Source organism: Manacus candei, unplaced genomic scaffold (assembly GCF_025592945.1).
Source record: "Manacus candei isolate 608988 ecotype Guabito, Panama unplaced genomic scaffold, ASM2559294v1 h1tg000094l, whole genome shotgun sequence".
NCBI lineage: Eukaryota > Metazoa > Chordata > Aves > Passeriformes > Pipridae > Manacus > Manacus candei.
The window spans coordinates 5,261,040-5,288,953 of NW_026138142.1; the positions used below are offsets into that span (position 1 = coordinate 5,261,040).

Here is a 27,914-nt window from a genome sequence, read left to right on the forward strand (position 1 = left end):
TCAGCCCCAAGTTTGACAACCAAAACTGCCCCTTTCTTCTTCTGCAGAATTAAAGGAATCAGATCAGTCACATAAAACACAAAAGAACTGTCATTTTTGGAACTGAACACGTAACAAGGCAGAATTACCAGCTCAAATTCATCTCCTGGGGAGAAAAGCAGCTGAGAAATAGTGAGGGTTGAACTAAAGCTGTCACTGTTTATTAGGGACATACAACACAGGTGATTATTCAAATAAAAGAGGAATCAGATCACACATGAAAAAAAATAAAAACCCAGAAAAATTATGCTGGCCATGATTTATTATTACAGAATTCTCCAATTTCTGAGACTTTCACACACGTAACACAAACTCAATCATGTCTTTTGACCCTTGGGCCTTTAATAAAAACCATGTGAATGTGCACAGTTTGCTGAAGCTCCTTAACACAGGTGGACATAACAAGGCATCCTGGTGTTCCACAGGGGGGGAAAAAAAAAAACAAACCAGGAAAAGCAGATGAAATTCCCAAATTAAGGTGAACCAACACCCTGTGACGCCAAAGCACATCTGTGAAGGATTATTTTTTTTAAGGATGTTACACAAGAGGTAGAAGTAAGATTTTTGCAGCGTTCAAACGTCCACAGTTGTTTTACAGAAATACTTAAAGAAGCTTAAACTGATTAATCGACCTTTTTTTTGGTTTTTTTTTTTGTAAAGCTAAATTATAATTTGACATCTTTCTGTTGGGCCAACTGAGTGGATCACTCCAAAAATCTCCTTCAGGAATATTACACCAGCAGTGTAAAACTGGTTTGTTTAAACAAATGAGTTGGACCAACAGACATGTAAAAGATACACTTCAGACATAAACAGTTTATTAAAATATAGACACTATTCATCTTTGTATATCTGTCATAAAAAATAAAAGGAAACTTATTTTTCCCATCTATATATTGGAAATAGCCTCATTCTGTGAAAAAAAAAACTATGCTCATTATTACTGTGCATAAACAAGTTGTATTTCATACAGTAAAAAAATGTGAAGCAATCTTTGTCTGGCAATGATCTTTGATTTATTCTCTCTAACAAACTTTTGTAATTCACTATATGCAAATATTTTCCTTTTTAAAGCCCATTTTGCAACAACCAAAGAGGATTTATAGCTCCAGTTCCTCACCTGGTTTAAAAGTTGCTCTAACCTGATACATTTTCAATCTCTAACAGCACAGACACATTAAACACTTTTTTTTTTTGCACCTTTGATTACAGTATTGCTAATTAAGAGAAGAATAAGGACCTTCCATTCCACAAAACTCAGAAAATTGATTGGCAAAGTTGTTATTTTATTGAAAAAAAATTACAAATCAGTATCTACCAAAAAAAAAAACCCAACAGATAAAAATCAGACATCTCAAGTTCCACAAATCAAAAAAAGTGCTGGTGACTGCCATGGATAAACTGCATGGGAAATAAATCAAAGTCTTAACATGGTTCAGGCTCTGTTTCCCTCGAAGCAGGACAGGATAAAACAAGGTGCAAAAACTCCCAGAAATCCCCCAATTTGGCCCCAATTTGTGCAGTAGGTCCATTCCTCAGCTTTAAGAGAAAGCAACGTTATCCTGGCTAATTCCAAGGAGAGAGAAAGCTCATAAAAAAAAAAAAAAAAGGTTGGGAACTCATCCTTCTGGAGCTTCTGGATAACAAACATTGAAGGTGAACTGCTCAGCTGGGGTTTGCAAAGAGCTGCTTAACTGGAGGTTCAACCAGTGAAGCAGCAAAGCCAGACCAGGACAGAAATCTCTTAAAGCTGTGGCTCCAATGGCAACAGGACCACGCTCAGCCTAAACATCTAAAAATTACAATTAAAATACACATTCCAAAGTCAACTGCCCTCATATTGATTGATGTGAAGTGTCCCCTTCCCCTGTTCAACACAATAAACATGATAATTAAACCATCAGCAACTCAAGTCCTTCCACTTTGATGACCCTTGTTAGGAAGAATAAATAAACCTGGAGAAGACTGTGGCCCTAAAGAATTTAAAAATTTGTTTTACAGCTGCAAACACACCAAAGAAATAAAAGATATAAAGAACAAAATCCCCAAACCCACTGCTTTGGGTTGTGCCAACGTGCAGCATTTTGACATTGCAGCTCCCAAACAAAGGGACCCAAAAAAACCCCACCAGCTTCCAGAGCAGGTAAAAATAGAGCTTTAAAAAAATAGACATACAGGCTTAAGGTCTGTTTGTTGCATAATCTTTACAGCATTTAAACAAAAACAAAAAAAAAATCCAGCTTTCTACAGAATCAGAGCTCTGACTTATGAAGTCATTGAGTCGTATCTGTGAACATCCCACTGAGCAAAGCTGGGTGCTGTCACTGGAGGAAGAACAGATTTAACCCCCAAACAAACAGATTTTGTGCTCAGAAAACGACAGAAGGCAAGGAGTGCTAAGCCTAGAAAAGCTGAGCTTAAATCCCACCTCGCTCTCTCCCCTGCCAGAAGCAGCTGGGAGAGGTGATGATCCTGATCCCAGAGGGAGCACCAGACCCCTCAGCTTGAACCTGCTGTTCCCAAGCCCTCTCCCAGTCCCTCAGGCTGGGACACAGCTTAATTCCACATGATTAAAGCACACAGGGGTGGAAGGATGACTTCCAGAGCGGGACAGGAACGAGCCAACTCTGCCACAGGTCTCAGCAGCAAATGGGAAAAGGGAATCCTGGTTTAAGCAAAGGCAGATTCCCAGCCCCTCACACCCTTCTGGCCATGGGAGTCACACAGAGGAGTGACCCTCCCCACTGGGAATTAAGATTCCCAGTGTGTCCTTCCTTCTTGGAGCTCCCCTTTCCCCCCTTTATATCCCCAAACAGAAAGGGAGGTGGCCAGGGTTGCACATCAAACACAGTCCCAGCAAGTTGCTGTGCTCATGGCACCTCTGGAAAAGTGCACAGGAAAGCCAGGGAGCTTCCCACAAAAACCTGGAGTATCCCCACACTTCTCTGAAAAGGCAGCTACCTCAGCAAAGCCTCCCACTTGCATGATCTCCACCTTAAACCATTTATTTCACCAAAAGGAAAAAAGGTGCCAGGAACAACCATAAGAGACTTATTCTGAACTAGAGCAGCAGCTTCCAAGCCAAAAGGCAAATAATTCCCAACTTACACCTATCCAGGTACAGACAAAAAGGATTTGTAGTGGTTCTAAATACCACCAGCAAAGAATATTCAGTGTGGAAGGAAAAAAAAAAAAATCCAACAGCAGCAGTTCAGGAACTAAGTCTCACACACTACTGAAAAGGCCACAGCAAGAAAAGCATCATGAACTTAAATAACTCCCCTTCATGCTGCTCTAATGAAAATACCAAATTAATACCAATTTCTGGGTTTTACTTTCTAGAAATACCATCAAAGTAATTTAACTGCCAGAGGGACCCTGTGGGTACAGAAGAAAAACAGAGATACAAAACTCATAACCAGAAAAAAAAACCCTCAGGGTTCTTCCCCTGCTGTGGCCTCTCCTTCTGGGAATTAATAAGGTTGGATCATCAGAAGCCTCCAGTTATTTATAAATAAATAAATAATCACAATTCTTAAGTCTGTGTTGTATGGGACTATTGATTTGGGATTTTTAAAGCATTAAAGATTTGCTATGAACTATAAAAATCACACCCTGATAACAGTCTTGACTTAAGAAGGGACTCTAAGGACCCTGTTTGCTTCAACTGGAGCAATCACTGCTCCCAGGACTGGCTGCAACTCTTCACCTCATCCAGAAGTTTAAACTGTATAAATCAAAACAGGAGAAAACCCCAAAGAATTAAATCTCAAAAAAGCTGGGAGGGGTGAGGTAGGTGGAAATGGAAAAGGGAATAAATTAAGTTTTACCTGATTGCTTCTCAAAATGGGGAGGGAAAGGAGGATTTTTTTTTTTCCCCTCCAAAAAAAAAATCAAACCTAACTCCAAACCCAAACCACCTCCCTGGCTTAAGTTAAGTGTGACCTAAAACCTCAACCCTGCTCCCCCTGAAGTCAGTAACAATTAGCTCCTAAAGCCACAAGCATTACACTTGTACTTATCGATACCAAAAATTCAGTGCAAGACTTACAGAATTCGTGCCCTGTTGAAAAATTAACCAAAAACAACGTGGTGAACAACAGAGCTGCTGCAACTCCAGGTGTTGTTTCACAAAATACAGAGGGTTTTCCCCCTAAAATACAAAAGGGGGAGTAATAAAGCAGCAGAACTGAAGCGTTCTGACATGAGAACTGAAGGCAGGCCTGGGGCTGATGCTGCCCATAGGCAAATCAGTTAAAGAAATGGGCACAAAAAGTCATTTTTTGGGGAAGACCTGGAGTTTTTCTGAAGAAAACAGAGCGAGGCAAAGTGAAACCCGAGCGTGTGGAGCTGGGGGGATTTGTAGGGCATGACAAGGGACATCTGACACTGGCACAGGAGACCCGGGGTGACAACATTCCACAGCCACTTAAAGAGCCCCAGACTGGCCGGTCTAATGAGTGCAATTACCATAATTAACAGTGGGTGTTAATTGGAGTCCAGTGCAGCCAAGCTGGAACCCTTTAAAACTGCATTTTTAAACTGTAATTGAAAAAAAAAAAAAAGTTGTTTATCATTTTGGGAAAATGAGGCTGTTAAAGGCACATTAACTATGAATCAATTAATACCACGTTCCTTCACATTAATTAATTAACACTAATAATACAATAAGGACCCACTATACTCTATACATTCACCACACAACCACCCTACAAGTGTTCTGTAAACAGAAAAAGCTGACCCAGGCTTGCAAAGCCTGGTTTCCTCTCACCACAGCAATGGTAATTAAACCACAGAATCATCCACGAACTGAAATACTGCAGGCTCCACTTGTCAGCTGTGGGTTATTTAGTTTCACAAACACAAATCTGACCTCGTTAAATTAAGTCTGTGCAAATAAACTGCATGTGCACACAGAGAAAACACTCACACTCAAATAACTGTTACCTGTTTTTTAGGCTAAAGCTGAAAAAAAAATGTTCTTTTAAGTTGAATTCACTTTCTGTAGAGGAAAAAAAAAAACCACCATAATCTTGCTACACTAAGAATCTGATTTCTACCTACTTTTGCTTTGAAACTTTGCTCAGTGGATTACAAGGTGTGCATTTTTGCTACAAGTTTCCACGTTACTGCCTCAATAGAGTTTTAAGGGTGGCACTATCGAGACAAAAATCTGCTCTAGGAACATCCACGGAGCCAAAACTACACATTTGGAACGTTTTGCAAGTACACAGATATGGAAACAGCTCTCTAATCACCCACAAAACGTCAAATTCCACATTGAACACTATGCAACGTAAAAAAAATCTTCATTTTTGCCTTTCAAACTTTACTTATATCACCAACTTAATTCAATTTTAAAATAAGAACTGCTCTCCAAACCATATATACTGATACTTAAGAGCCTTAATTGATTATTAGTACATGTTAAGAGACAGTGTAACAGTAAGTTAAAGCATTAAAATATTCCTAAATGCCCTAAGAACACACCTGGAATTACTCATTCTTTGCTAATTCTCACCCTGAACATCCATACTCTGATTGTCTAAGCCACAGAACAAAGACTAAGTTAACAGCAATTAAATATATTAAGTCTTCCACACCAAAAAATAATCAGTTAAACAGCTTTGGTAACCTAGTACATAGTTAGCTCTGTGTAAATATTTTGCAAACATCCCTTCACCAAAAAAAAAAAAAAAAAAATCCCTAAATACCATGTGTATATTTATATAAGAATATACAGAGTTCCTGAGTAAATCGTTAGATCTGATTATTCAGAAGATTTGGCAAAATATTTATATTACTAAAATAGAATTTTAAATAAACATTCAATGAACACATCAAAATAAATACGGAATGTGTCTGAAAGAAAAAATTATAGTACCATGAACTTAATTACAAAATTATTGTTTGTTATTAATATAAATGCATACTATGTTATACAGTTACTGGTTTTTAACCCACTGAGGAACCAATAAATCCAATTTCTAATCCTGAGTGACAGTTTTCCATCACCTGCTGACGTGTACTCCAATGCAGTACACACTGCAAAGCTACAAAATCATTTTTTAATGGAAATATTGAAGTGGACTGTGCTGTGGGAAAGCTCAGTTCACACTGGTTTTGCCAGAAACTGAACTGGCAGCACAGCTGCTGAAGCATCTCACACAACAACGTTAAACACTGATTACTCTCCCCAAATTAGTGATAGCCTGGATGACCTGATTCCCAAAAACACAGGAGTGTGGATTGCTCCTGGCAGAGTGATGGGATGCAAACTACTCAGTGATCACTTTGGCTCTTAAAAGAACTATATTATGGTGCAAAAAAAAACCCCTGCAGAGCCCTGAATAATTATTAAGTACCTTTAAATGTGCTAAATTATCTCATTAACAAAAAAAATTGGAGAATTAAGTTCTACCACACTCTCTGGTTTCTCAGGTGACTGAGACTCACAGAGCTTTGGAAAAGCACACAAGGGAATGCTCAGCTACTGTTTAGTTCCTCTTATCATCGAAATCCTTCCCGCAATACCAGCGACATTAAAACTGCATTAACACTGCAACAAGAAGTGTCTCCCAGCACCAGAATCACAGTAACAGAACTGCAGCACTGACCAGGCACATGAATTAACCCTTTTGCTTTCTCACATCCCATCAAAACCCCCTCCCCAAGGTGCTGTGCAGGACCCTGAGTCCTTCCCTCCCCATCCTCAGCCTCTCCCCCTTTTGTCGCCGCTCTTATTCCCAGTTATTCCACAATCTTTGCAGGTTCCTCGGGCTTTCCTTGCTCCACACTGCTTTGTTCTTGTGTGCTTGTGCTCAGAGGAGAAAGCTCCTGCAATGCCCTTTGAACAGCTCCTTGTTTCTCTGGTCCAGCAGGAGGGGTTTTTGTCGGTAAAGTCATCTGTGCCGCGCACCAGAGCGCGGTGCGAGCCCGGCGCGTGGCACCAGCCAGAGCCCTGATGGCAGCTGCCAGAGCCAGGACATCTGCAACAGGAAAAAACATCTTAAATCAGCATGCAAGCCTGGAAATGTTAAAAACAAAAAAAATGGTTGGGCTCATCTCCTTAAGTGTGGTCAAGAAACAGCCGAGCTGTGTTGGTCGAACCCCATCGGTTGCGGTTCTTCTCTGTCAAAGGACCACCACAACACCTCACACTCATTGTGTCTGTGCAAAAAGTGCTAGTGGAGACTGAGCCAGCTGGTTGTTTTCAGGCAGTTTCTGGGTGGATCCCTCTCCCAGCAGGGAAGGACCGTCCCAAAGACAGGGAATACTCACTTTGGGACGGGTCAATAAAAGCGCTGAGATCCGGTCAAATGTGGAGATAAAATCCTAGAGTAGCTCCACAGGTGATTTGTTGCTTTGTAACTGGGAGATCTGCAAGGTCAGGCATGAAACCTGAACGTTTCCACACAGAACTGCTGATATTTTAACTCTTTAGACACTGATTGTTGACCAGATCTGGGACTAAGTGGATCGAGCTGCACTTGGACTTCTCCGGGAAGTTTAGGAAGTGAGGGGGTCTCAAAATTTGTGACTCAACAAGAGGGACCAGGATCTGATGATCAACAATCCACTGTAACAGATGATAGAGCTGTTTAATTTAGAGACTGTATTGGCAATAAATCTAACCATAACCATCCATGTAGCCACTGTGTCCTACTTCTCATGCCTTGCCAAGAACCTTCCACTACTCCTGACTTATGCTGGGGGTTAATGTCACATGACACAATTTTAGGAGTTATTTCAGGACTCAGTTTGCACATAGGACTATCATTTAAATGATTTGACATCATGTTTGACACCTGAATTGCAAAAGAAAAACATTTTGACTCTCTTTGCAGTTTATCTTTCCCTTCTAACAAGGAAGAACTATCCTTTGCTGGAAGCCAAAAGGAATCTCTCTGTCCTCTCCACTGCAGCAGCAGGAGGTGCAACCCCTCTCTGGAAATAATTTTCTGAAGAAAAAGAAAATTATCTTTACCCCCCAAACCCTAAATTCCTACATATATCACCTCTACTGCTGCTACAGGTTCCTCTGGTTTTACTTCAACAGAATTTGGAATGTAATTCCTGGTGTATCTGTGATTTTAGATAAGGTAGGCAGACATAATTAATTAACACAACCCCAGCAAATTTATGTTTTTAATTAATTCTACTTGCTTAAAAACAAGTATATTTTTACTTTCAGGACAGTGACTGATGGTTATATATAATATCACTGAATAGTTTTTACAGTTCTCTTAGTCAAAAGGAAAACATTTAAACCAATAACAGAAAAATTAAAAAAAAAACGCAACAGATCTCAAAGTAACTTAAAAAGTAACAAGTGTGTATTTACAAATTTTCTTTTGCTGGAGTGGTGAGAATTGCTGCAAATTCCAAAGTGACATGTTTTAAAATTGAGTATATTCACGATTAAATCTCTGTCAAAGTTTTTTTTTTGGACTCCAAGGGTGAGGAGTAGGTACCTTTCTCGTGGCTAGAGCGTGGCACTCCGTGTCTCTGGGGATTAGCAGCATTAACAATCTCATCCTTCCGACGGGCCCGTGTCCCATGGATGGCTTCCATGTGGTGCTCCAAGGCCGTGGATATGTTCCTGTGCAGGGGGGCACCACGAAGCCTTTCCATCGTTCCTATCAACGCCACCACCTGCCAGGAAACACCAAAAATCGTTAAGTATTTATAAAAAAAAAAAAAAAAAGCCTCCCTTACAACAGATATAACCCTCTCCCAAAGAAGAGCAGGAACTGCAAGGCCCACCCTGGCTTGTTCCCGCGACTGGTCGACGATCAAACGATCCACCCGGGATGGGTTGGCAGGGAGTCGGGACACGGGGGGGTTGTTGGAGCTGGGTGTGCACTTCCCTGGGAAGTGTCTTGCCAGGTCAGCTTCAGCCTGAAAGGGAAATGAATACCAAGTGTAAATGTTTGAAATCAGTACAGTATGACAATCCACTCTGGGGGGTGCTCAGAATTGTCAAGTGCATTGGAAGTGCACTTCCCATCTTTGCTTTTGACTGCGTGGACTGGAAAATGTTTTCAAGTATCCTAGAATCTTAGAATGGTTTGGGTTGGGAGGGATCTTAATGATTATCCAGTTCCACCTCCTGCCATGGGCAGGGACACCTTCCACTAGCCCAGGTTGCTCCAACCTGGCCTTGGACACTTCCAGGGATCCAGGGGCAGCCACAGCTTCTCTGGGCAACTTGTGTCAGGGCCTCCCCATCCTCACAGCCAAGAATTTCTTCCTAAATCTAATCTAACCCTGCCCTGTTTTGCTTTAAAGCCATTACCCCTTGTCCCATCACTCCATGCCCTTGTCAAAAGTCCCTCTCCAGCTTCCTTGCAGGAATGCCTCCCTAATTTCAGCTCTCCCTCAGAGTACAATGCTCAGTGGCAGGGAGTCAGGCCACAGAGGTGTTATTTGAGCTGGATATGTGCTTTCCTGGGAAGTGAGAACCAAACCTGTGCAACTTTATTTTAACCAACTTTGGACACAGACCCAGGCAAAGAAATTCTTGTGCAGCACCCAAGGAACAGGCACTTGAGGACGTGGTTTAGTGGTGAACATCATGGTGCTGGTTGATGGTTGGACTTGATGATCTTAAAGGTCTTTTCCAACCTTACTGATTCTGCAATTCTGTGAATTTAAACTCAGTGGCTCTCACTGCATCTCTCAAATGTCACATACTGTGATTACTAAAACAAAGGAACAGGTGATCACAGCAGCATAAATTGTATCTAAAGCTCATCAGGATTAAGTCAGATTTAACAAACTTATATCAGCTCTGAAAAATTATTAATACAGCTGCCAAACTCCCTGTTGAGAAAGACACTGGGCAAACCACTTCTGTAACACAGACAGCAACTAAACATCACCAAACCTATTTTTGGAGAGGAATTTTTTTACACTTGGAGTAAAAAAAGATACAACCACAGTAGATTTCCCTGTCTCATTTCTTCTTCAATGTACAGTGGATACAGGAGAGAGAGGGCCCAGGTGCCACCCTGCAGTTCAAGGCAAGGTTAAGTCCACATTCCCACTGTGTACATTCCTACTGCAAATATGTGCTGAAGTCCTTTGCTTTTTGCTCTACTGACACTTCCATATTATTTAGTCTCTGCCCTCACCTAACATGGATTACAAGAGCTCGCTGATTCCACCTCCTCTCATCTGAGAAGCCTGAAAGGCATCCAGAAAAAAAAAGCAGATGGGAAAAGAGTCATGGATTCACATAACACCACCAGGTATTTAAGAATCACAACTAATAAGTAATTAACTAATTGATCTGCACATTTAATAGTGCAGGCAGCCTCAAATATAATAGAGGTGTCTGCAGGTGGAGTGTGTAACTACAAAAAGGACTGAAAAATCCCAAGCAGATCATCAGGATAAAACTGGATCTCATGGAACAGACCAGACCAAGCGAGTCAGTTAAATCCCTTTGATTCTTAAGCACGTGGTATGAGGATAAACAATCTTCCTTTAATCATGAAATAAAAAAAATAAGAGAGAAAAACTATGATTTGGTCTTCCCAAATGACTTAATTGACACGAATCCTGCCTGAGCAGGTTTGGAACAGCCTTCTTTGCCACAACAGAAAGCAGAAGGGTTTCTGAAGACCCTGGAGCAGGAATCACCATCACCCTTTCCCACTTGTAGGGAATTCCTAGAAGACCAGACAGGCAGAGAGGAGTCTTGTTTAGGGGCATCCATGAGAGAACAATATAAGCAGTTCTATTTACACCTCCAAAAGTCCATTAGCAAGGTCCCATAATTGATGTGGGAAAGAAAAAGGTGCTCTCCAGAGGTCCAGTTTGGTCAGACACCTGTCTCCTTATCAGACCAGGAGTCTTCTCCAAAGTGGAAGAAACAGCCAGGCTCGGTGTACAATTAGGACAGGGATTACTGACAATTTAATTTCGGATGTCTGGCATGGAATTCAGAGATCTGACTCCTCTTGGGAAAGCACCTCCTGCTCCTTTATCGTTCCCACTTATCAGCAGCGTGATCCCTCCCTGGCAACAGTTCTCAGCAAGAGAGTTTGAGGCAGGACAGTGACTGTAATAAGAATATAAATTGTGCAATTTCCTTTGGGAGAGGGCACATCCACTCAAGACACTGTGGGTTTGCCCAGGATCAGTTGCTTAATTTTCTATATTACTAAACCCAAAGATTTAGTAAAATAAGAAACCAAAAGGGAAAGACACAAGTACAACATGGTCTCAAGTTGTGCCAGGGGAGGTTTAGGTTGGACATTAGGAAGAATTTCTTTCCAGAGAGGGTGCTCAGCCATTGGAATGGGCTGCCCAGGGAAGTGGGGGATTCTCCATCCCTGGAGATTTTTAAAAAGAGACTGGATGTGGCATCAGTGCCATGGGTTGGGAACCACGGCGGGGTTGGATCAAGGGTTGGACTTGATAATCTTGGAGGTCCCTTCCAACCCAGCTAATTCTGTGATTCTATGAACATTGACAGTAAAAAAAACCAAAACAACACCAAGCCAAAACAAATCAACAAAACAAAAAAAAAAGCCAACCGAAGAAGAAACCCTAAGTTTTCTCTTCCTTCATGTGATTTAAAACCAGTCAAGTTCTTATCAGGAATAATTATCCGTTGGGTTTTACCTTCTTCCTCTCCTTCTCCAAAGCTCTCCACTGCTCGTAACACTCCTCCAGTCGGATGTGAAGCTCATTAGCAGGTCCACTGCGGTTCCTTGGGGGTCTGTACTTGTGAAAGGGGGGTGGGAAGGCCACGTAGGGGGCAGCCACCTCCCCACAGAACAGGTCATTGAGGAAGGGGCTCAGGGGGTTCAAGTCGTCGCAGTGGAAAAGGTCAACGAGTTCCGAGAAGGGGAACGGCGACGGGGGAAACCCCAAATTATTGGCTGATGGAAGCAGGTGGGGATTAAACAGAGGCAGGCTGGGGTTCTGCTTAAAATCAGACACTAAGGGGAAAGAAGGAAGAAAAGAAGGGTTGATGAAGTCTGACAGGCTGCCACCATTCTCACCGTGCTTTTTTGGGAACATACTGAAGGGAGGGCGGTTTGGGGCGGTGCACCCCAAATGAGGAATCCAATTCCTTCTGCCTCTCCTGTCATCTTTACTGCAGTTTTCCTGGCTCTGCTTTTTTGGAAACCTGTGGTATTTCTCAGGGTCTTCACTCACAGCCTTCTGTTGCGTCACCCAGTCATAAGAGGAATCAACAGGGAATTTATGGTACGGCCCCTCCTTATTAGTCAGTGAATCCTGCTGGGATTGCCCGACGGGTTTCACCTGCTTCTGGTTTTCTGAGGTGAAATTAGAAAGCCCCAAGTTATCAGAAAAACCATTTGATACTTGTAACCTTCCATCTTTCCTGGGAGGGAGGACAGGTAGGAGCTGTGAGTAGTAAGAGGACTGATGGGTGGGAGAACCCCCAGACACGGTTGAAACCCCTGAAGACGACTGTGGGCTTGTGACCTGTTTTCCGTAGGGAATATCCAGTCCAGCTGCCAGACCTTTCCCATCCAGCCACGCACATCCATGGTATGATGAATAGCTCCCGTTCTGCACAACGTTTTTCACAGATAAATCCCACTCAGCTGCTTTAGGAGAGAATTCTTTCGGGCCAACATTAACCTTACATTCGTTATTATTATTATTAAAAGCACTCCCCAAAGGAAAGCCACAGTGGCCGTTTTGCACGTGGGTTTCCTGGGGTTTCCTGGCTGTTTCTCCAGGGAATTTATCTTCATTAGGGACTTGGTTGAAAAAATATAGTGATGGATGGAGAGCTGACTGCAGTTTGTGAGCAGATCCAACATTTTCATATCTTTTAGGAAGCCAGTGGTTGTCCTGGGATACTTTATCCCAAGAGTTATCAAAGGGCTGCTTGCAAAGATCAGGGGAACATTTAGTTTGTTCTTGAGCATAATTTTTCAGGGCTTTTCCTCTTGCCCTTTCACTCTTCCAGTACTCCTTCTGAGCATTAGTGCCTTCTTTCAGCCTGCTCTGAGAAGAAAAAGGGCCAAAATTGGAGCCGAATTTTTCGTGGTCCCCATTGAGCCTCACGTGGTCGTAGCTGCACAGATGCTGGTTAAAGTTCACCCCGTGAAATGAAAACCCTTCCTGGGGAATCCTGTTGCTATTGTTGTTTTGCAAGGAGGAATTTTCAGGGCAGCTGTTGCTCGGGACGCCGTCGGGCTGAGGGCGAGGGCCGGGTGGAGAAAGCCAAGACTGGACGAGCTGGAGATCTTCCAAACCTCTGGGCAGCATCTCCACATCAGGAGGTTTCTGCAGCTGCTCCTGGTGGCAGCTCTGTGTCCTCCCCAGCAGGCTTGGGAAATCCCTGCTTTCCACAGGGTGCTTGGCTGGGAATCCCCCGTTGCTTCCCAGGTCAGGCGCCCACATGGGGGGAAACAACCTTGAAAGAGAATTCCTGTAGCAGAGTTAAACATTTTATCTTTATTTATTTAATTAATTTATTTAATTATTTTAAACATTTCTTACATTACACACCATGGTTATTCCCCTCCACTACACATCTTTCCCATCACATTGTTGACCAACCATCCCCAGCTCTCCTCAAGAAAAAAAAAAATAAAGGAGAGGAATATTCCCACTGCAGTTGAGGAAATGAGGGTCTGTGAAATCTGACTACCAACACTGTTCTCTGCTGTTTATAATACATATATTCAAAACTGTAGAGCTTATTTGGATTTATTAAATATTTTATATTCCCCTGCATTCAGTCAGCTCCCCACTGGTTAAAATTAATTGCATTTTTTCCCTCCCCAAATGCTGTAAAGCTGATGGAAGACTTTGGAAAATTTGCATTTCTAACAGTTTATTGTCTTTTTTTTTACTGGCAAGTAAAAACACTTCCACATTTTAAAGGAATTTATAAGACCTTCATTACTGAACTCTGAAATAATTAAAAATGGGTATCACATCTATGTGACAATGGGCATAAAAAAAAAACCACAGAAATTTTAAGAGCTTTCAGAACAAACTTACCAATCTGTAACTGGTTCAGGCTTGTTTGGCTCCTCCAAAATGCTTGACACCAGCCCAAACATATCAGGGCCATTGCCAGAATAAGAAAGATTTATTGGTGCCCTAAAAACAAACAAACAAATAAATAAAAGCTTAGACAAATAAGTCTTTTTTTCCTCCTAAACAAATCAGGCAAAAGGAAAAGCAAAGGATAAAACCTTTAATTTATTTTAGCAGCATCAGCTAGTTTGAAATTTGGATTTAATGTACTCTCAGCATCCACACACAGAAATCTTTTCCTGTATCTGTGAATTCTACAGCCTAAGAGGAATAGAACAATTTCCTTGATTTCTTGCTTCACCAGAGACTTCCCCAGTTGTCAGGTGAAGAGATTGGAGCAGCAAGAGAATCTCCTCTCTTTCCAAGAAACAACTATTCCACAGACATTCCTTCAAACCTTGACTGTCTGGTTGAGAGGATAAATAAGATCAACCTTCTCAAAGTCTTGGGGATTGTAATTTATCTACTTCTGTAACTCAAAAACTATTATTTTAATCTCAAAAAAAAAAAAGAAGTTATACTTAGGTTGAACCACTTTTTAATGCCTTGTTAGAAATAACTTTATCAGGAATATTTACTAAAGCTATAATAAATACCAGAGGCGTTCAACCATCACCAGTTTTACACAAGCCCAACTTTTACCTCAGGTGCAAAATGAGTTCTTTAAGAGCTCAGGTGCTGACACCTGCCCCTTCCTCAGAAATTAATTAAAACATAACACTGTAAGATCTCCTTCCCCGTGACACACATTGTTTTGCTTTAATAAAGTTCACTCAAAAGCTTCTTGTGGCTCAGCTGATCCCTCTCAGTGTCCCTGAAGGTCTCCCAGTCTTCCCTGGTGTCAGCTCATCCAAACCACATCTAATGCTGCCACACAATTACTCACTAATTTTGCTGATTAACAGAGACCATAAAATGTGGGATAAACTATTAAGACAAATCACTTTGTTAATCTCTTGCTACAATAAAAATAAGCCACTTATTCCTTACTGGTTTTTAAATACTCATTATATTTTGAATTTACCTACCTCTTACCTCATGACTACTCAGTTCCCTGTGTAAGGGATCTGGTCTGAGTGATTTTATTTAAGACATACAGAAGTGCAAAGACTCTTGGAAGTGTTTTATAAACATAAAACTTTTATTTGATGAGAATCTCTTCCGTGTCTTTGTGAGAAATAGCAAACTTCTGTCTTTTTCTATTTTTCTTAAAGGACACCTCAAGGAACACTGAATATCTGCACATTCAGAATGGGTGTAGACATGGATTATCACTAACAGACAAGTACCATTTAATATAATTCCTTTTTTTTTAAAAAAAAAAAGCTACCTTGTAGTAATCTAAAGGCTGCCTTTTAAGAAAATATTGAATATTTTAATCAGAGGATTGTCACTGTGCTTAAACCTAACACTTAAAGCTTAAACTGTGACACTTTCCAGGGAAGACTGGGAAAAAAAAATAGCTTTTCTGCATTATATGTGTCTTCCTTAATTGTTACCTTTCAGCACCTTGTGAACTGGGGGATTCCTCTTTCTCCCCATCTCAAATTTCATCTTATTAGGAAAATGATTAAAAAAAAAAAAGCAGTGAGGTACTAGAAATACTCACTAGAAAGGCATCACCTAAGTGCCAAAAGCTGCTGTGCCAGTCTGCACCAACCTACCCCCCAAAAATCAATATTATATTGCCATCATTTGGCATAAAGAAGGAAAGGAGAGAGGAGGGGAGGGAAGCCCAATATAAAAAACACTGTTTATGCATTTCTGAGGCTGGAATAGTTTCAGTGTGACAACTTTTAATTGCTGTCCACAGGCCACGAAATGATCAGGGTGAACGAGAGGACTCATTATTTCAGTGGGTGCTCCCTGGTCACTGCCATCATTCCCTGTTCCTTGTAATCCTCATCTGTGATTTTATAGAAATAATTCCTCTGGAGAGATTTAAAAAACAACAACAACAACAACAACAAAAAACAAACAAACAAAAAAACACAAACAAACAAACAAAAAAAACCCAAAAAAAAACCAAAAAAAACCCCAAAACCCCCCAAAAAAAACCCCAAAACCCCCCCAAAAAAACCCCAAACCCCCCCCAAAAAAACCCAAAAACCCCCCAAAAAAACCCCAAAAACCCCCCAAAAAAACCCCAAAAACCCCCCAAAACCCCCCCAAAAAACCCCCAAAACGCCCCCAAAAAAACAAAAAACCCCCCCCAAAAAACCCCCCCCAAAAAAACCCCCCCAAAAAAACCCCCCCAAAAAAACCCCCCCAAAAAAACCCCCCCAAAAAAACCCCCCCCAAAAAACCCCCCCCAAAAACCCCCCCAAAAAACCCCCCTCAAAAAAACCCCCCCAAAAAAAAACCCCAAAAAAACCCCAAAAAACCCCCCCAAAAAACCCCCCCCAAAAAACTCCCCAAAAAAACCCCCCAAAAAAACCCCCCAAAAAAAACCCCCCAAAAAAAAACCCCCAAAAAAACCCCAAAAAAACCCCCCCAAAAAAACCCCCAAAAAACCCCCCCAAAAAAACCCCCAAAAAAACCCCCCAAAAAAACCCCCAAAAAAACCCCCAAAAACAAACACCCAAAAAAAACCCCAAACCCCCCCCCCAAAAACCCCCCAAAAAAACAAAAACAAAACAAACCAAAAAAAAACCCCCCAAAAAACCAAAAAAATCCCCCCAAAAAACCCCCAAAAAAACCCCCAACCCCCCCCAAAAAACAACAACAACAACAAAAAAAAACACAAAAAAAAAACCACAAAAAAAACCAAAAAAAAAAAAAAAACACCCAAAAAAACCCCAAAGGAGTTTTATTTGCTCTCCACTCCCAGGGAAGCTTTCAAACCCCTGTCCAGCCTTCTCTGCACCATTAATAATTTCACTGCATTAAGTTGGTGGATCAGAAGAGCCTCCAACACCAACAGCTGGACTTGGGCAGAGGAAACTTCTCCATAAAAATGTTTCATGACTCAAGTACCAAAAGACCTTTTGCATTCATTCAACATCCAGAAGTGCAAAGTGATTGCTTTTAACACAAAATCAAACTTGAGTGCATTATATCAAGGGCACAACAAGCCAGTGGGGTGACATATTTTCAGGAGGAGCTGGTACCATATTTATGCTTCCAGCAGCACAGGTACCACTTACACTTGACTTGTTTCTAGCACTCTTCATGTTCCAGGAAATAATCTGCATTATCAAGCATGAAATCACAACCTGTGGTACTGAGGGGTGGGAGGCACTGAGAGTGAGTGAGATTTTCCTTAAGGAGTTTTCAGTGGCACACAGGAGTTTCCCCATTTTGTTCCCTAAATGTGGTATTCTTTCCAAATTTTTCAGATGCTTTTACAGGTAAACACACATCTGTACACACACCTTTTTTTTCCCCCCACAACCTCTATAATAACTCTAACACAGCAAAGAAAACTCATTGAGTTTTTAGTTATCCCATAAACTCTGCCTTCAAAAAACACCCGGAATCCCGTTTGTTCTGCTCCATAACAATCCCAGCGTCCCAGATCCCAGCAGGAATGCTCATACCTTTTCTTTGTGCAGTCCTGAAAAGCAGTTTTTGAGCCAATCTCCTCCCCACATCCCGACCAGTCGCTGCACAGCCGGGAAGATTCCAGGGGTGGGGGGGCATTGGGAACTGCTCCCAGCAATGGGGAAAATAACTGAGTGTCCATTGGTTGGTTCTTGCTATTTACCTGTGTTGGAAAGAGAAGGGAATGTTTTTATTATTGCACATGTCTGTAAATGAGAAGCAAAGGCAACACAGCAAAGCCTTTACTTTTATTTCTTGAGCTAAATAATTGTTTAGGAAAACGAAGCACCACTGTGATAAAAGGATAAAGTCTAAATCACATTCCCTCCCTTGCCTTAAATTAGCTCAAAGCTGTTTGTCTTCTAAAAACGTGTGTTATTTACATAAATATGTAAGTAACAAAAATGACTTACTACAGAATAACAGGAATTCTCCACAGATTTCACATTGCAGGTGTTGGGGTGTCCCGTTCACCAGCTCAGAACCTTCTGCTCTATATGGCTGGAAATGCACATGGCACAGGCAAACACATTCCCTCTGGAAAACAAAGGGAAGGGCAATTATCCCACTTATATCCCTGAAAACACAAACTACTCCAACAAAGAGGACAGCAGGGAGGGACATCTGTAAACTCCACAGAGCCACCGTGGGTAAAAAAGAGTAACTTGGCTTTAAGTGCTGCTCCAGAATTATTACAAATAAATTATTTATTCAAATGTTATTTATGCCAAGAAAGGTTGGAGCAGATGACAGTTGAGGTCGCTTCCAACCTGGAATTCTGTGAATTTAGGGGCTTCTTTTTTTTTTGCTTAGTACAAATCATTGGTCAAACTTTGGTTTAGTGAAAGCTGTCGTGGACTGGGAAGATCTCCCTGGGTATTGTTTGAAGAGGTAGTAAAGAAATATTTCCTGGCCAGGTGTGTTCCTGCCACAGGCAGAACAATCCTTTAGGGAATTTCTTTGAATGAAAAAAAAAATAAGTTTCCACTGAGGGGTCATCACTTCCTATAAAGTGATCTCACACATCCAAACAAATCCTTATTAAATAACAGAATTAGAGGTACTAGAACCTTGTAGAGGCTGCACAAATACTCTGCAAAATTCCATGCAAACACACTATTCATATTTATATCATTTTATATCGATTTGTATCATTAAAGAACAGAAAATAATGACTTCCTGGCCCAGGGACCAAGTGGCACCACAGAGCTCGAGTCACACAGGTCGATTCTGACCCCACAGAGGAAGAGGAGGGTGGGACCCACATTTTGTGCTCCAAATGACTCCTGAACCCCACAAAAGTAACATTTTGGAAAGCAGCAGCTGACCAAGGCTGAAATTCCAGGAAAAATTTATCAGCATCAACAACCACAGGCCAATGCCCGAGCCCTGGTCTTGTTTGGACTAAAAGGGAGCAACACACAGAGATAAATTCTGCTCCTTGGCCAGGGCATAAAATATTCCTGCACGGATTAAAAATAGGATCTGTAAGGAATGGGTTTATCTTTTATTTTCAGAGCCATTAATCACTGCTAATGTGAGTTGTGCAGGACAGTGTGTCTAAAGATCAGGGGACGAGGTACTTCGTGTACCCAAGATACAGCCTTGGCACTCCCAAAACAGCAGAGCCTGTCCTTCCACCCAGTTAAACACAAGTTCTCCTCTGGGATTTACAGGAGAACTAACAGCAAGTTACAGTAAAAACACGCTCAGAATTTCAGCATTATTAAAAAAAACCACAACAAACAAAACGCTGCCTCGAAAAAAAAAAATTAGAAAAAAAAAATCGAATTATGACAATTACAGCCTTCAGCAGGGCTTTTATTTTATCCTTTCCGCCCTGCAAATCCTGGGAAAGCTGCTGCTCTCACTAAATTATCTCTCAAAACAATAACAAAAAAAACCCCTAAAACCCAGGTAGGTTATCAGGATGGACTTTTTTTTTTCTTTCTTCAAGACACAGCTCCTGTTTCCTCCTGAAAAATAAAAAGTGTGCATGTACTAAACTCTCTCCCTGCATATGAAACTGGACACGCTTTTCCCCAAGACATCCAACATTTATTAGCCACATCTTGAAATGCACACAGGGGGCTTTCGACCTCTGCGAGCAGCTCATCACAACAGAGCAGTGAGCAAACACAAATATTTACCAAACACAGTCACTATTTCCAAAAGCATCAGGCAGCTCTTCAGCATTTAGAAACTGTCCCAAAGTTTCTTTTGTTTGAGGAGAAATTAAACGAGGAGAACTTTCTTTGTCAGTAAAATGTTAAATATTTTAAGTATAAATGTGTAGGAAACTAAAAAGAATCAAAGCTATTGGACAACAACACTGTTGTATCTGTGACATGAAAAAGGAGAGATTTAGATTAAAGAAGAAATTGTTCCCTGTGAGGGTGGGGAGGCCCTGGCACAGGTTGCCCAGAGAAGCTGTGGCTGCCCCTGGATCCCTGGAAGTGTCCAAGGCCAGGTTGGACTTGTCTTGGAGCAACCTGGGCTAGTGGAAGGTGTCCCTGCCCATGGCAGGGGGTGGGAACTGGAAGAGGTTTAAGGTCCCTTTCAACCCAAACCATCCTGGGATTCCTTCCCCAAGTCCTGTGTTCCCCCCACACCAACTCACTTTTTGTCACCTGGCTCCTTTGTGCTTCCCCTTTGTCCCCAGGATTTGCTGCTGTTACACAGATGGATTCACTGCTCCTGCACCTTGAGCAGAGCTGTTACTCCCCCAACTCCTCCTCCTGCCCAGTCCATTCCCTCCAGTCCCCAATCCTACCAAGCCAGAACAGCTGCCAGGCATCCAGAGGCAGATGGACCTACAGACCTCAGGAAGGGACGTGATAAACGTCCTGTCACTTGTACCTGGAACAGAGAATCCTGCATGGCAGACATCTGGGAACAGCTGGTGCTGGAAGGGACCTTTGGAGTCAATGCCCTGCCACAGAGCAGGTTGTTCAGGACCTTGTGCAGTGCCAAGCATGAACAGGACAGAAGACACAGAGCAGTGCCAGTGTCCCCCCACGGGACTCTGCCACAGAGAGGAGACAAATCCTCCACACAGAGGTTTCTGCCTCACCAGCACTGCCTGAGGTGGGATAAATATGGGAAGAAATCACTTCCATTGACAAAGTCCCACGTGAACAAGCCCTTCGTTTTCCAAAAAGCTAAAAACTGATTTACACCTTGTGCAAACCCTCTGTCTGAAGGTTTCACAGCTCTGTGGATGCAGGAGACTCATGTGTTGTTTCTCATCACTGGAAATGTTTTGTTTCTAGTCCTGTCCAGCAAAGTCCTGGAAAACAGTTCGAGGCTGCAACTGCTCTTGTGAGATGGCAATTGCTGCTGAGAGGGCACCAGAGGCTCCCCTCAGGCAGACTGGAAGGAGTTTTAGGAATTTTCATAGAGACTACTAAGTGATGCCACTGTTACTTAGATCTGGGGAACCTCATGGAAACCAGAATAGTCTGTGTTGGAAGGGACCTTAAGGAGCATCTCATTACAAACCTTGCCATGGGTAAGGACACCTTCCACCAGCCCAAGCCCCATCCAGCCAGATCTTGGACACTTCCAGGGATCCAGGGGCAGCCACAGCTTCTCTGGGCAACCTGTGCCAGGGTCTCCCCACCCTCACAGGGAAGGATTTATTCCTGTTTAGAGGTAAGAGCAGTTTATGGCTCATATCAGACTAACAGTTCTTTGAAAGGATATGTTATAAGCTGAAAAATTATGTAATCACAGCTAAATATTTGTTTCACGATACAATTAGAAGAAGTTACTTTCATTGACACAAAGTCCCACCTGACAGAGTTCCTGATTTTCCAAAAAGCATTCAGGCTAAATTAGCAAAAAGCCTTTTTACAGCCAGTTATCCCAAAACTGCAGGAACTCCCTGCTACAGAGCATTGCTCAACAATGCTTTTATAAACATCTCTGGTAACAACATTAAACAACAGCACTGCACAGTGTTGTTACATTTACATTGTGTGTTCTACTCTGATTTCTTGGCAGGATAAATATTTCCTGTTTATTTCTGCTGCACCTCACCAAGAAAAAGAAAACATAAGAAAAAGCACTGTTTGGGGTTGGGTTTTGGTTGGTTTTTTGTTTGGTTGGGGTTTTTTGGTTTGGTTTGTTTGTTTGTTTGTTTTTTTAAGATTTCTAAGAGCTCCTACCTACAGCCTTCTTAATCTATAGCACACTGGGACTGGTGAACTCAGGATGTGCTGCTAGGAATTCTCTGAAACTACTGGGTAAAAAAAGGGAAAAAAATCAGAATTCCATACATTGCTTTCTTGGGTTACCCAGGAAATGAACCAGCAGAAGTAAACGGGCAACAGGGACATGTAAAAAAACCAAACTCAGGGGAGAAAAATAGGTCAGTTATTCAGATATCTCCTAATGTCAGAGATAAACCCATAAAAATGGCAGATTACTGAAGACTTCCTTCTAAATCCCAGTTTCACATCATCAAAAAGGCTTTTTGCAGCAGCAAAGGGAAACGTTCCTTTTTAGCAGTCAAAGAATTAAGCAGCTTTTTTCCCCCCCCAGGAGAAACAATCAAGTCTGAAACACCTCTTAGACAGTTGGGGCAAAAGCCCATAAAAAAAGCCCCATTTAAGGGTGTGAGGGACTAAGTATATTTATGAGATGCTTGTTCAATATAAGGGATCTATTGTCTAGTTACCATTAAGAGCACTAATGGGCCATCTGTTTTAACAAAAGCACTTAAAAACATTCATTAAATACAAAGTTTGGGGGTTGGTGTTTTTTTTTTTTTTTTGGTTCAGAGTAACTTCCAGCAGTTGTTCTTCGTGGTAAATCTCACAAATGCCTTTGAGAAGAGGAGTGTGTGAGGATCTGCTGAATTCCATGAAAAGATGATCCCTCCCTAGTCCTGACACAGTGAAACTGTGATGTAACAATCTCTTCGGGTGTCGAGGGGTTTTTGTTATGTGGTTATTCACTACGAAACAAACACATCACCTCGGTTTTTCTTTCTGTTCACCTAAGCAAATTCACTTTTTGGACTCACCTGTGGCTTGCAAGGAGCAGGGGTGGCACTTTGACCACGTCCTTGTTATCAGCACACAGCTTCTCCTCTCTGCAGAGTGCAGCATTGCTGTGCAAGCTGAAATTTAGAGCCTTATGGACTGACTCAGCCTGTTTAAAAGCAATTACAAGAAAAAAAAAAAAAGGCAATTACCAGATCTGCCAAAGTTGTACTTATGAATGAAAACTCATCTCCAGCTTCCCCTCATGGCTCCTCCCAGCATCCCTCCCAGGTCACACAGCCACAGCTCCTCCAGGCCCACCCACACCCAACGCCTTGGCGGAGCAATGATGATTTATTTCTGTAAGATCCCACAGGACACAAGAGCTGCTGACCCCAGGTCACAGGGAGCCCTGGAATGGGCAGGACAGCAGCACCAAGGATCACACAGGCAGAGGGCTACGGCCTGACACCTCTGCTCTCTCCAACCTTATCCTGTCGGATCAAGGTCCATCCCGCAGCTCCACGTCCACCACTCCAGCACACACGGTCACCCCGTGACCTTCACACCTGCCACAGAACTGAACATCCCTCCCCATCACGTGACAGGACACCTGGGAATGCAGATGTTTGGGAATGCAGCACCTTAAGGGCTCCATCCCATCTTCAGACTCGGGGTCTGCCCATGGCAGAGGCCAGGCTGGCTCCTGCCACACACGCTGTCATCCAAATCCAGGTGGGATGTAAGCCCAGCCCCTCGGGACAACGCTGACATTGAGGGGCTGGAGTGTGTCCAGGGAAGGGAATGGAGCTGGAGATGGGTCTGGAGCACCAGGAGCAGCTGGGGGGGGCTCAGCCTGCAGAAAAGGAGGCTCAGGGGGGACCTTCTGGCTCTGCAACCCCCTGACAGGAGGGGGAAGCTGGAGGGGTCAGGCTCTGCTCCCAGGTAATTAGCAACAGGAGGAGATGAAACAGCCTCAAACTGTGCCAGGGAAGGTTCAGGTTGGATATTAGGAAAATTTCTTCACTGGAAAGGTGGTCAGGCGTTGGAAGGGGCTGCCCAGGGAAGTGGGGGAGTCACCATCCCTGGAAATGTTCAGAAGGCTTTTGGATGTGGCACTTGGGGACATGGTTTAGTGGTGAACCGGGTAGTGCCGGGGACAGAGTTGGGCTTGATGATCTCAGAGGTCCTTTCCAACCTAACTCACAGCAAAACAATGTCCCAGGTCAGCAATCAATGCACTGCACAAAAGTAAGGCTTCATCTTCACTGGCACAAAGCCTTGGCTGGGGGAAGGGCTGCTTTTATGATTAAGATAAATTAGGATAAAGTGTGCAACCATCACATTATGATAAATCCTTAAAACCTGACCAAGCACCTGCTCCTGTCCTAAAATAATAGGACTATGTCAGACTACACCCACATCCCACTGTGGATGACCTACTCTCACTTTAAAAGTGGGTTTAATGATTTTAAATGAGTTTCACAAAGCACTAACTGACACCTGAAAGCCCAAACGGCAATCCATTGATATCCCTAAACAGGAACCTCCAAAGCATTGCAGGTGCTGCAATTTGGCTTCACAACCTACAAAAGAGTCCCAACAAAGCCTAAAATGTACCCAGGTGTTCAAAACAGGTCTGCCCATCACACCCTCCTTCAGAAAAGTGGATTTTCAATGGCAACTGTCTGCGGCTGCCACTTTGTTTTTAGGGGTTGATACAAGCACAAGCTTCTTGCACTGCTCATAAATAATTAATTCCTGAAAAGGCCCCGTTGGGTACCTTCAGGATATGAGGGTGTCACATTAAAGCTTTGGCAGAAGCCAATGTTTTACCTAAAGCAGCACTGCCAGCTTGCATCGTTACACTGACAAATTAAAAATAAAAATGTTTTCACTGAGTGCTTTAATATCACGCCCCGAACTTACAAATGGTTTTAAGTTTATTTTCCACTGGCAGTCCTCAAAAAGAGCAATGCCCACAGCACACCACCAGAAGTGCTCCATCAGCAGGGAAATGGGATGAACAGCTCATGGGATGATGCTCGTTCCCTATCCCAAATTCAATGTGACAGCAACAGTTTCCTTACCACACCCTCTCAGCCTCCCTGGAAATCCCCAAGTCCTCCCCTTCTCATCCCAAGGGTGTCCAGCTCACCCTGTAAGGTGACAGGATAAGCAGCACTGAGTCTGATGGATGGTTCAAAGCTCACTGGGGCAATGACATTCCTTGACAACACATCCCAAAGAAACACAGTCCTCCTAATCTTCAGAGTGCAATGTCCACTCACCTTCCCATCAACACTTTAACACCAGAAACTTCAAATGAACCTTATAAACAGCACCTGTAGGGTCACCCCACTGATTTTGGTGCCTCCTGATCCACATATCCCAAACCCTGGTTAAAAAGGATAACATTTCCCCTGTATATACACTTACAGACATACAGACACACACACACACTTCCCACAACCTTTCAAATATCTAAGCCAAAAGTTTGCAATTCCACGTGCTGTGGTACATCTAATTCTCCAGATTAATTAAAAGAAAAAAAAAAGGTGATTTTAAACAATACCTCAGTGTTTTAGGAAGATCATAAGGAAGGCCTAAAAACTTCCACTCACACTCCTGAGGGTTTGCAAGTTCCAGAATCAGGTTACGTGGGAAAACTGCTGTCAAGTCCCAAGATCCACATTTTTCCTTAACACACCTTTTTTCTTTGGTTTATATTTAGGTTTATCTTTACGAAGCTAAAGTGGCAGAAAGTTTGTTGTGGAAGAGATTCCAATCTGCTCCCTGATTCCATCCCTGGAGCAGTACACTGGTACCTCTGTGAGGTTCTTTTTCCCAAGCCAGAATAAAACCCTCAAAAAACCAGAGCATTTCTGCAACATTTATATTAAAATCTTAAATTACAATGACAAGAAATTAAACAGAGTAAGGACTCAGGATGCAGATTTATCCACTGGGAACTGTGGATCTGTGCAATTATCACAACTTCAGTCTGCCCAAAATCAGTCATTTCAGAAATTCGAATTTGCAGCCTCCTCACTTCTTCCTTTATTGAAGAAAAAAAAAAGGGGGGGGACTAATTTGCCAGTGGGTAGTTTAGAAACAAAGCCCTGCTCTGTAATTCATTTGAACTGTTTAAAAAGTTCCTGATACTGTTTTTAATGATAGATTTTTATAGCTCTGCACACTAACTGTGGTCCAGAGCCACAAGTACTCCAAACACTCAAGTCCTACTATTCCCAAGTACTTTTACATGGAAAAATGACTGAAGCCCTTACTCTGGAGTTTGAGAGGATTTTATATTTTCTTCCAGGCTCCAAGGACACGAGAGAACTTAATGCCAGCTCCCTCTATATATTCACCTTCACTCACAACTCCTACCACATATCACACTCCATTATCTCCTGGCAGTCCAGGGAAACACAAGGGGATACTAAACAAACAGGTAGAGAGTTTTTACTGAACTTCCCCTCACTTTAAAGTCAACTAATCCAAAGGCACCTTAAGTGCATGATTCGTAGATTAAGTCCTGTGCTGTAAAACAGGATTACTTGCACTAATATAAACCTTTTTATTTAGGGATATAAAATTCCAACTGAAGTCACAAAATATTTTTCCAGATTCACTATGACAGACGGACAAGCCAGCACAGTTTAAACTCCACCAAACCAAAACGCCTTTCAAAACATATTTTAAACAAACGAAAACGCTGAAGTTATCCACCGATGAGTGTGTAAAAACCACACTCTTAGAAGTTACAAACAGGCGTGCGAGGCCAAATAAATAGAACTTTTTTTTCACCAGCTGCATGAGGATCAGGGCACACAATACATAGAGATTTGTATTTTAATTTCATTAGCCTCCTGAGATTGGATATAAAGCCACTTTTCCCACTTGACCGGCTGCTCACTTAGTGATATTCAAGTGTCCTCAAAGATCTAAACTGTTTCTAATGAAAAGTGAAAGAGGATCCCCTACCCGCTTGAGAAGTTACTGTGTTTCTCAGAGAAAAGACTGACATCAAGTATTCCCACGTTTCCCACCCACTTTTTAAGTCTCCTTAGGAAACTCCGGTTGCCAACAGCAAGAGACATTTGTGTTTAGAGAACTATGGGGTTTTTCCAGGCACCCGCAATCACAGACTCACTCGAAAGGCTGAAGCAACTCTCAGGCGAGTTAAGTCGCGACTCTTTACTTTAACCTGCAGCAACCCAAGCCAACATTAGGGCGCAGAAATCACTCGGCCGCCCGAAATCCCAGCATCGCTCCAGGCTACACCCCCCAACATCCCTCCCGGAGAACAAACCTGCGGGCGAGAACCAACTTCCAGCGAGACCAACCTGCGCAGCTGCTCCCGCCAGCCATTCCCGGCGCCGGCGCTGGAATGCGCCAGTTACTCCAGCATAGTTACACTCCAGCCTCGGGTACTACGGGCACGCTGTTGCCAGGCTGTGGGGAGCGTCCCTCCTCCACCCCTTGGAGCCGCAGGACAAGGAGAACAAGAGGATTTGGGACTGGCACGGGGAGCCTCGGAACTGCACGGGCACTGCGAGGAACGGCGCGGAATTCCCGCCCGGAACGTCTCCCGAGGGTTTTTTTTTTTTTTCTCTCATCCAGGCGCCCTCTCTCCAAGCCCTCGGCGGCAGCTGAAATCCTCCCCCTCCACAAACACCTCGGCGCGCCCGAGGCCCCGCAGCGGGAGGGGAAGGAACGCCGAGCTCACATTTTGGGTGCCGGGTGATGTCAGCGCGGGGCCGGCGGGCGGGAGCACGATGGGAATTGTAGGCGCTCCCCGCCCGCTGCGGGATCGGGATCGGGATCGGGATCCGGGAGCAGCCTCGGCACCCGCCGCCCTCAGCCGGGGTGCGATGGGAGCGGCCTGAGCCGCTTCCTTCGGTCGGGAAACGCTTCTCAGCTGGGAGAGAAGTGCGAGGGGGTGTTCGGGATGCGCCTTCTCCTTCCCAATTAACAGAAGTGATTGCTAAGTAATTATCCTCAGGTGATCACTATACTATATTTTATATTTTATATTTCCTATTTTATATTTTATATTTCCTATTTTATATTTTATATTATTTCCTATTTTATATTTTATATTTCCTATTTTATATTTTATATTATTTCCTATTTTATATTTTATATTTCCTATTTTATATTTTATATTATTTCCTATTTTATATTTTATATTTTATATTATTTCCTATTTTCTATTTTATATTATTTCCTATTTTCTATTTTATATTTCCTATTTTATATTTTATATTTCCTATTTTATATTTTACATTTTAT

At 42.6% G+C, this 27,914-nt stretch overlaps 1 protein-coding gene across 8 annotated transcripts; it reads right to left on the reverse strand.

The window, feature by feature from the left end:
- Nucleotides 1-172: 172 nt before the first annotated feature.
- On the reverse strand, nt 173-27,568 carry LOC127461065 (uncharacterized). 8 transcript variants are annotated; one of them, XM_051768344.1, is made up of 10 exons: nt 26,932-27,562; nt 22,655-22,782; nt 21,127-21,269; nt 18,039-18,162; nt 17,622-17,788; nt 14,044-14,145; nt 11,674-13,465; nt 8,806-8,940; nt 8,514-8,694; nt 173-7,028 (listed from the first exon to the last, which is right to left on the reverse strand). In XM_051768344.1, exons 5-10 carry the CDS (start codon nt 17,765-17,767, stop codon nt 6,790-6,792), a joined length of 2,595 nt encoding a protein of 864 aa, XP_051624304.1. In that variant the 5' UTR covers nt 17,768-17,788; nt 18,039-18,162; nt 21,127-21,269; nt 22,655-22,782; nt 26,932-27,562; the 3' UTR covers nt 173-6,789. The 8 variants fall into 8 exon arrangements, with proteins under 8 accessions (XP_051624304.1, XP_051624306.1, XP_051624299.1 ...); XM_051768346.1 differs by lacking the exon at nt 21,127-21,269 and having other exon boundaries at nt 11,674-13,450; nt 26,932-27,565; XM_051768339.1 differs by lacking the exon at nt 21,127-21,269 and having other exon boundaries at nt 26,966-27,562.
- Between the last annotated feature and the right edge of the window lie 346 nt (nt 27,569-27,914).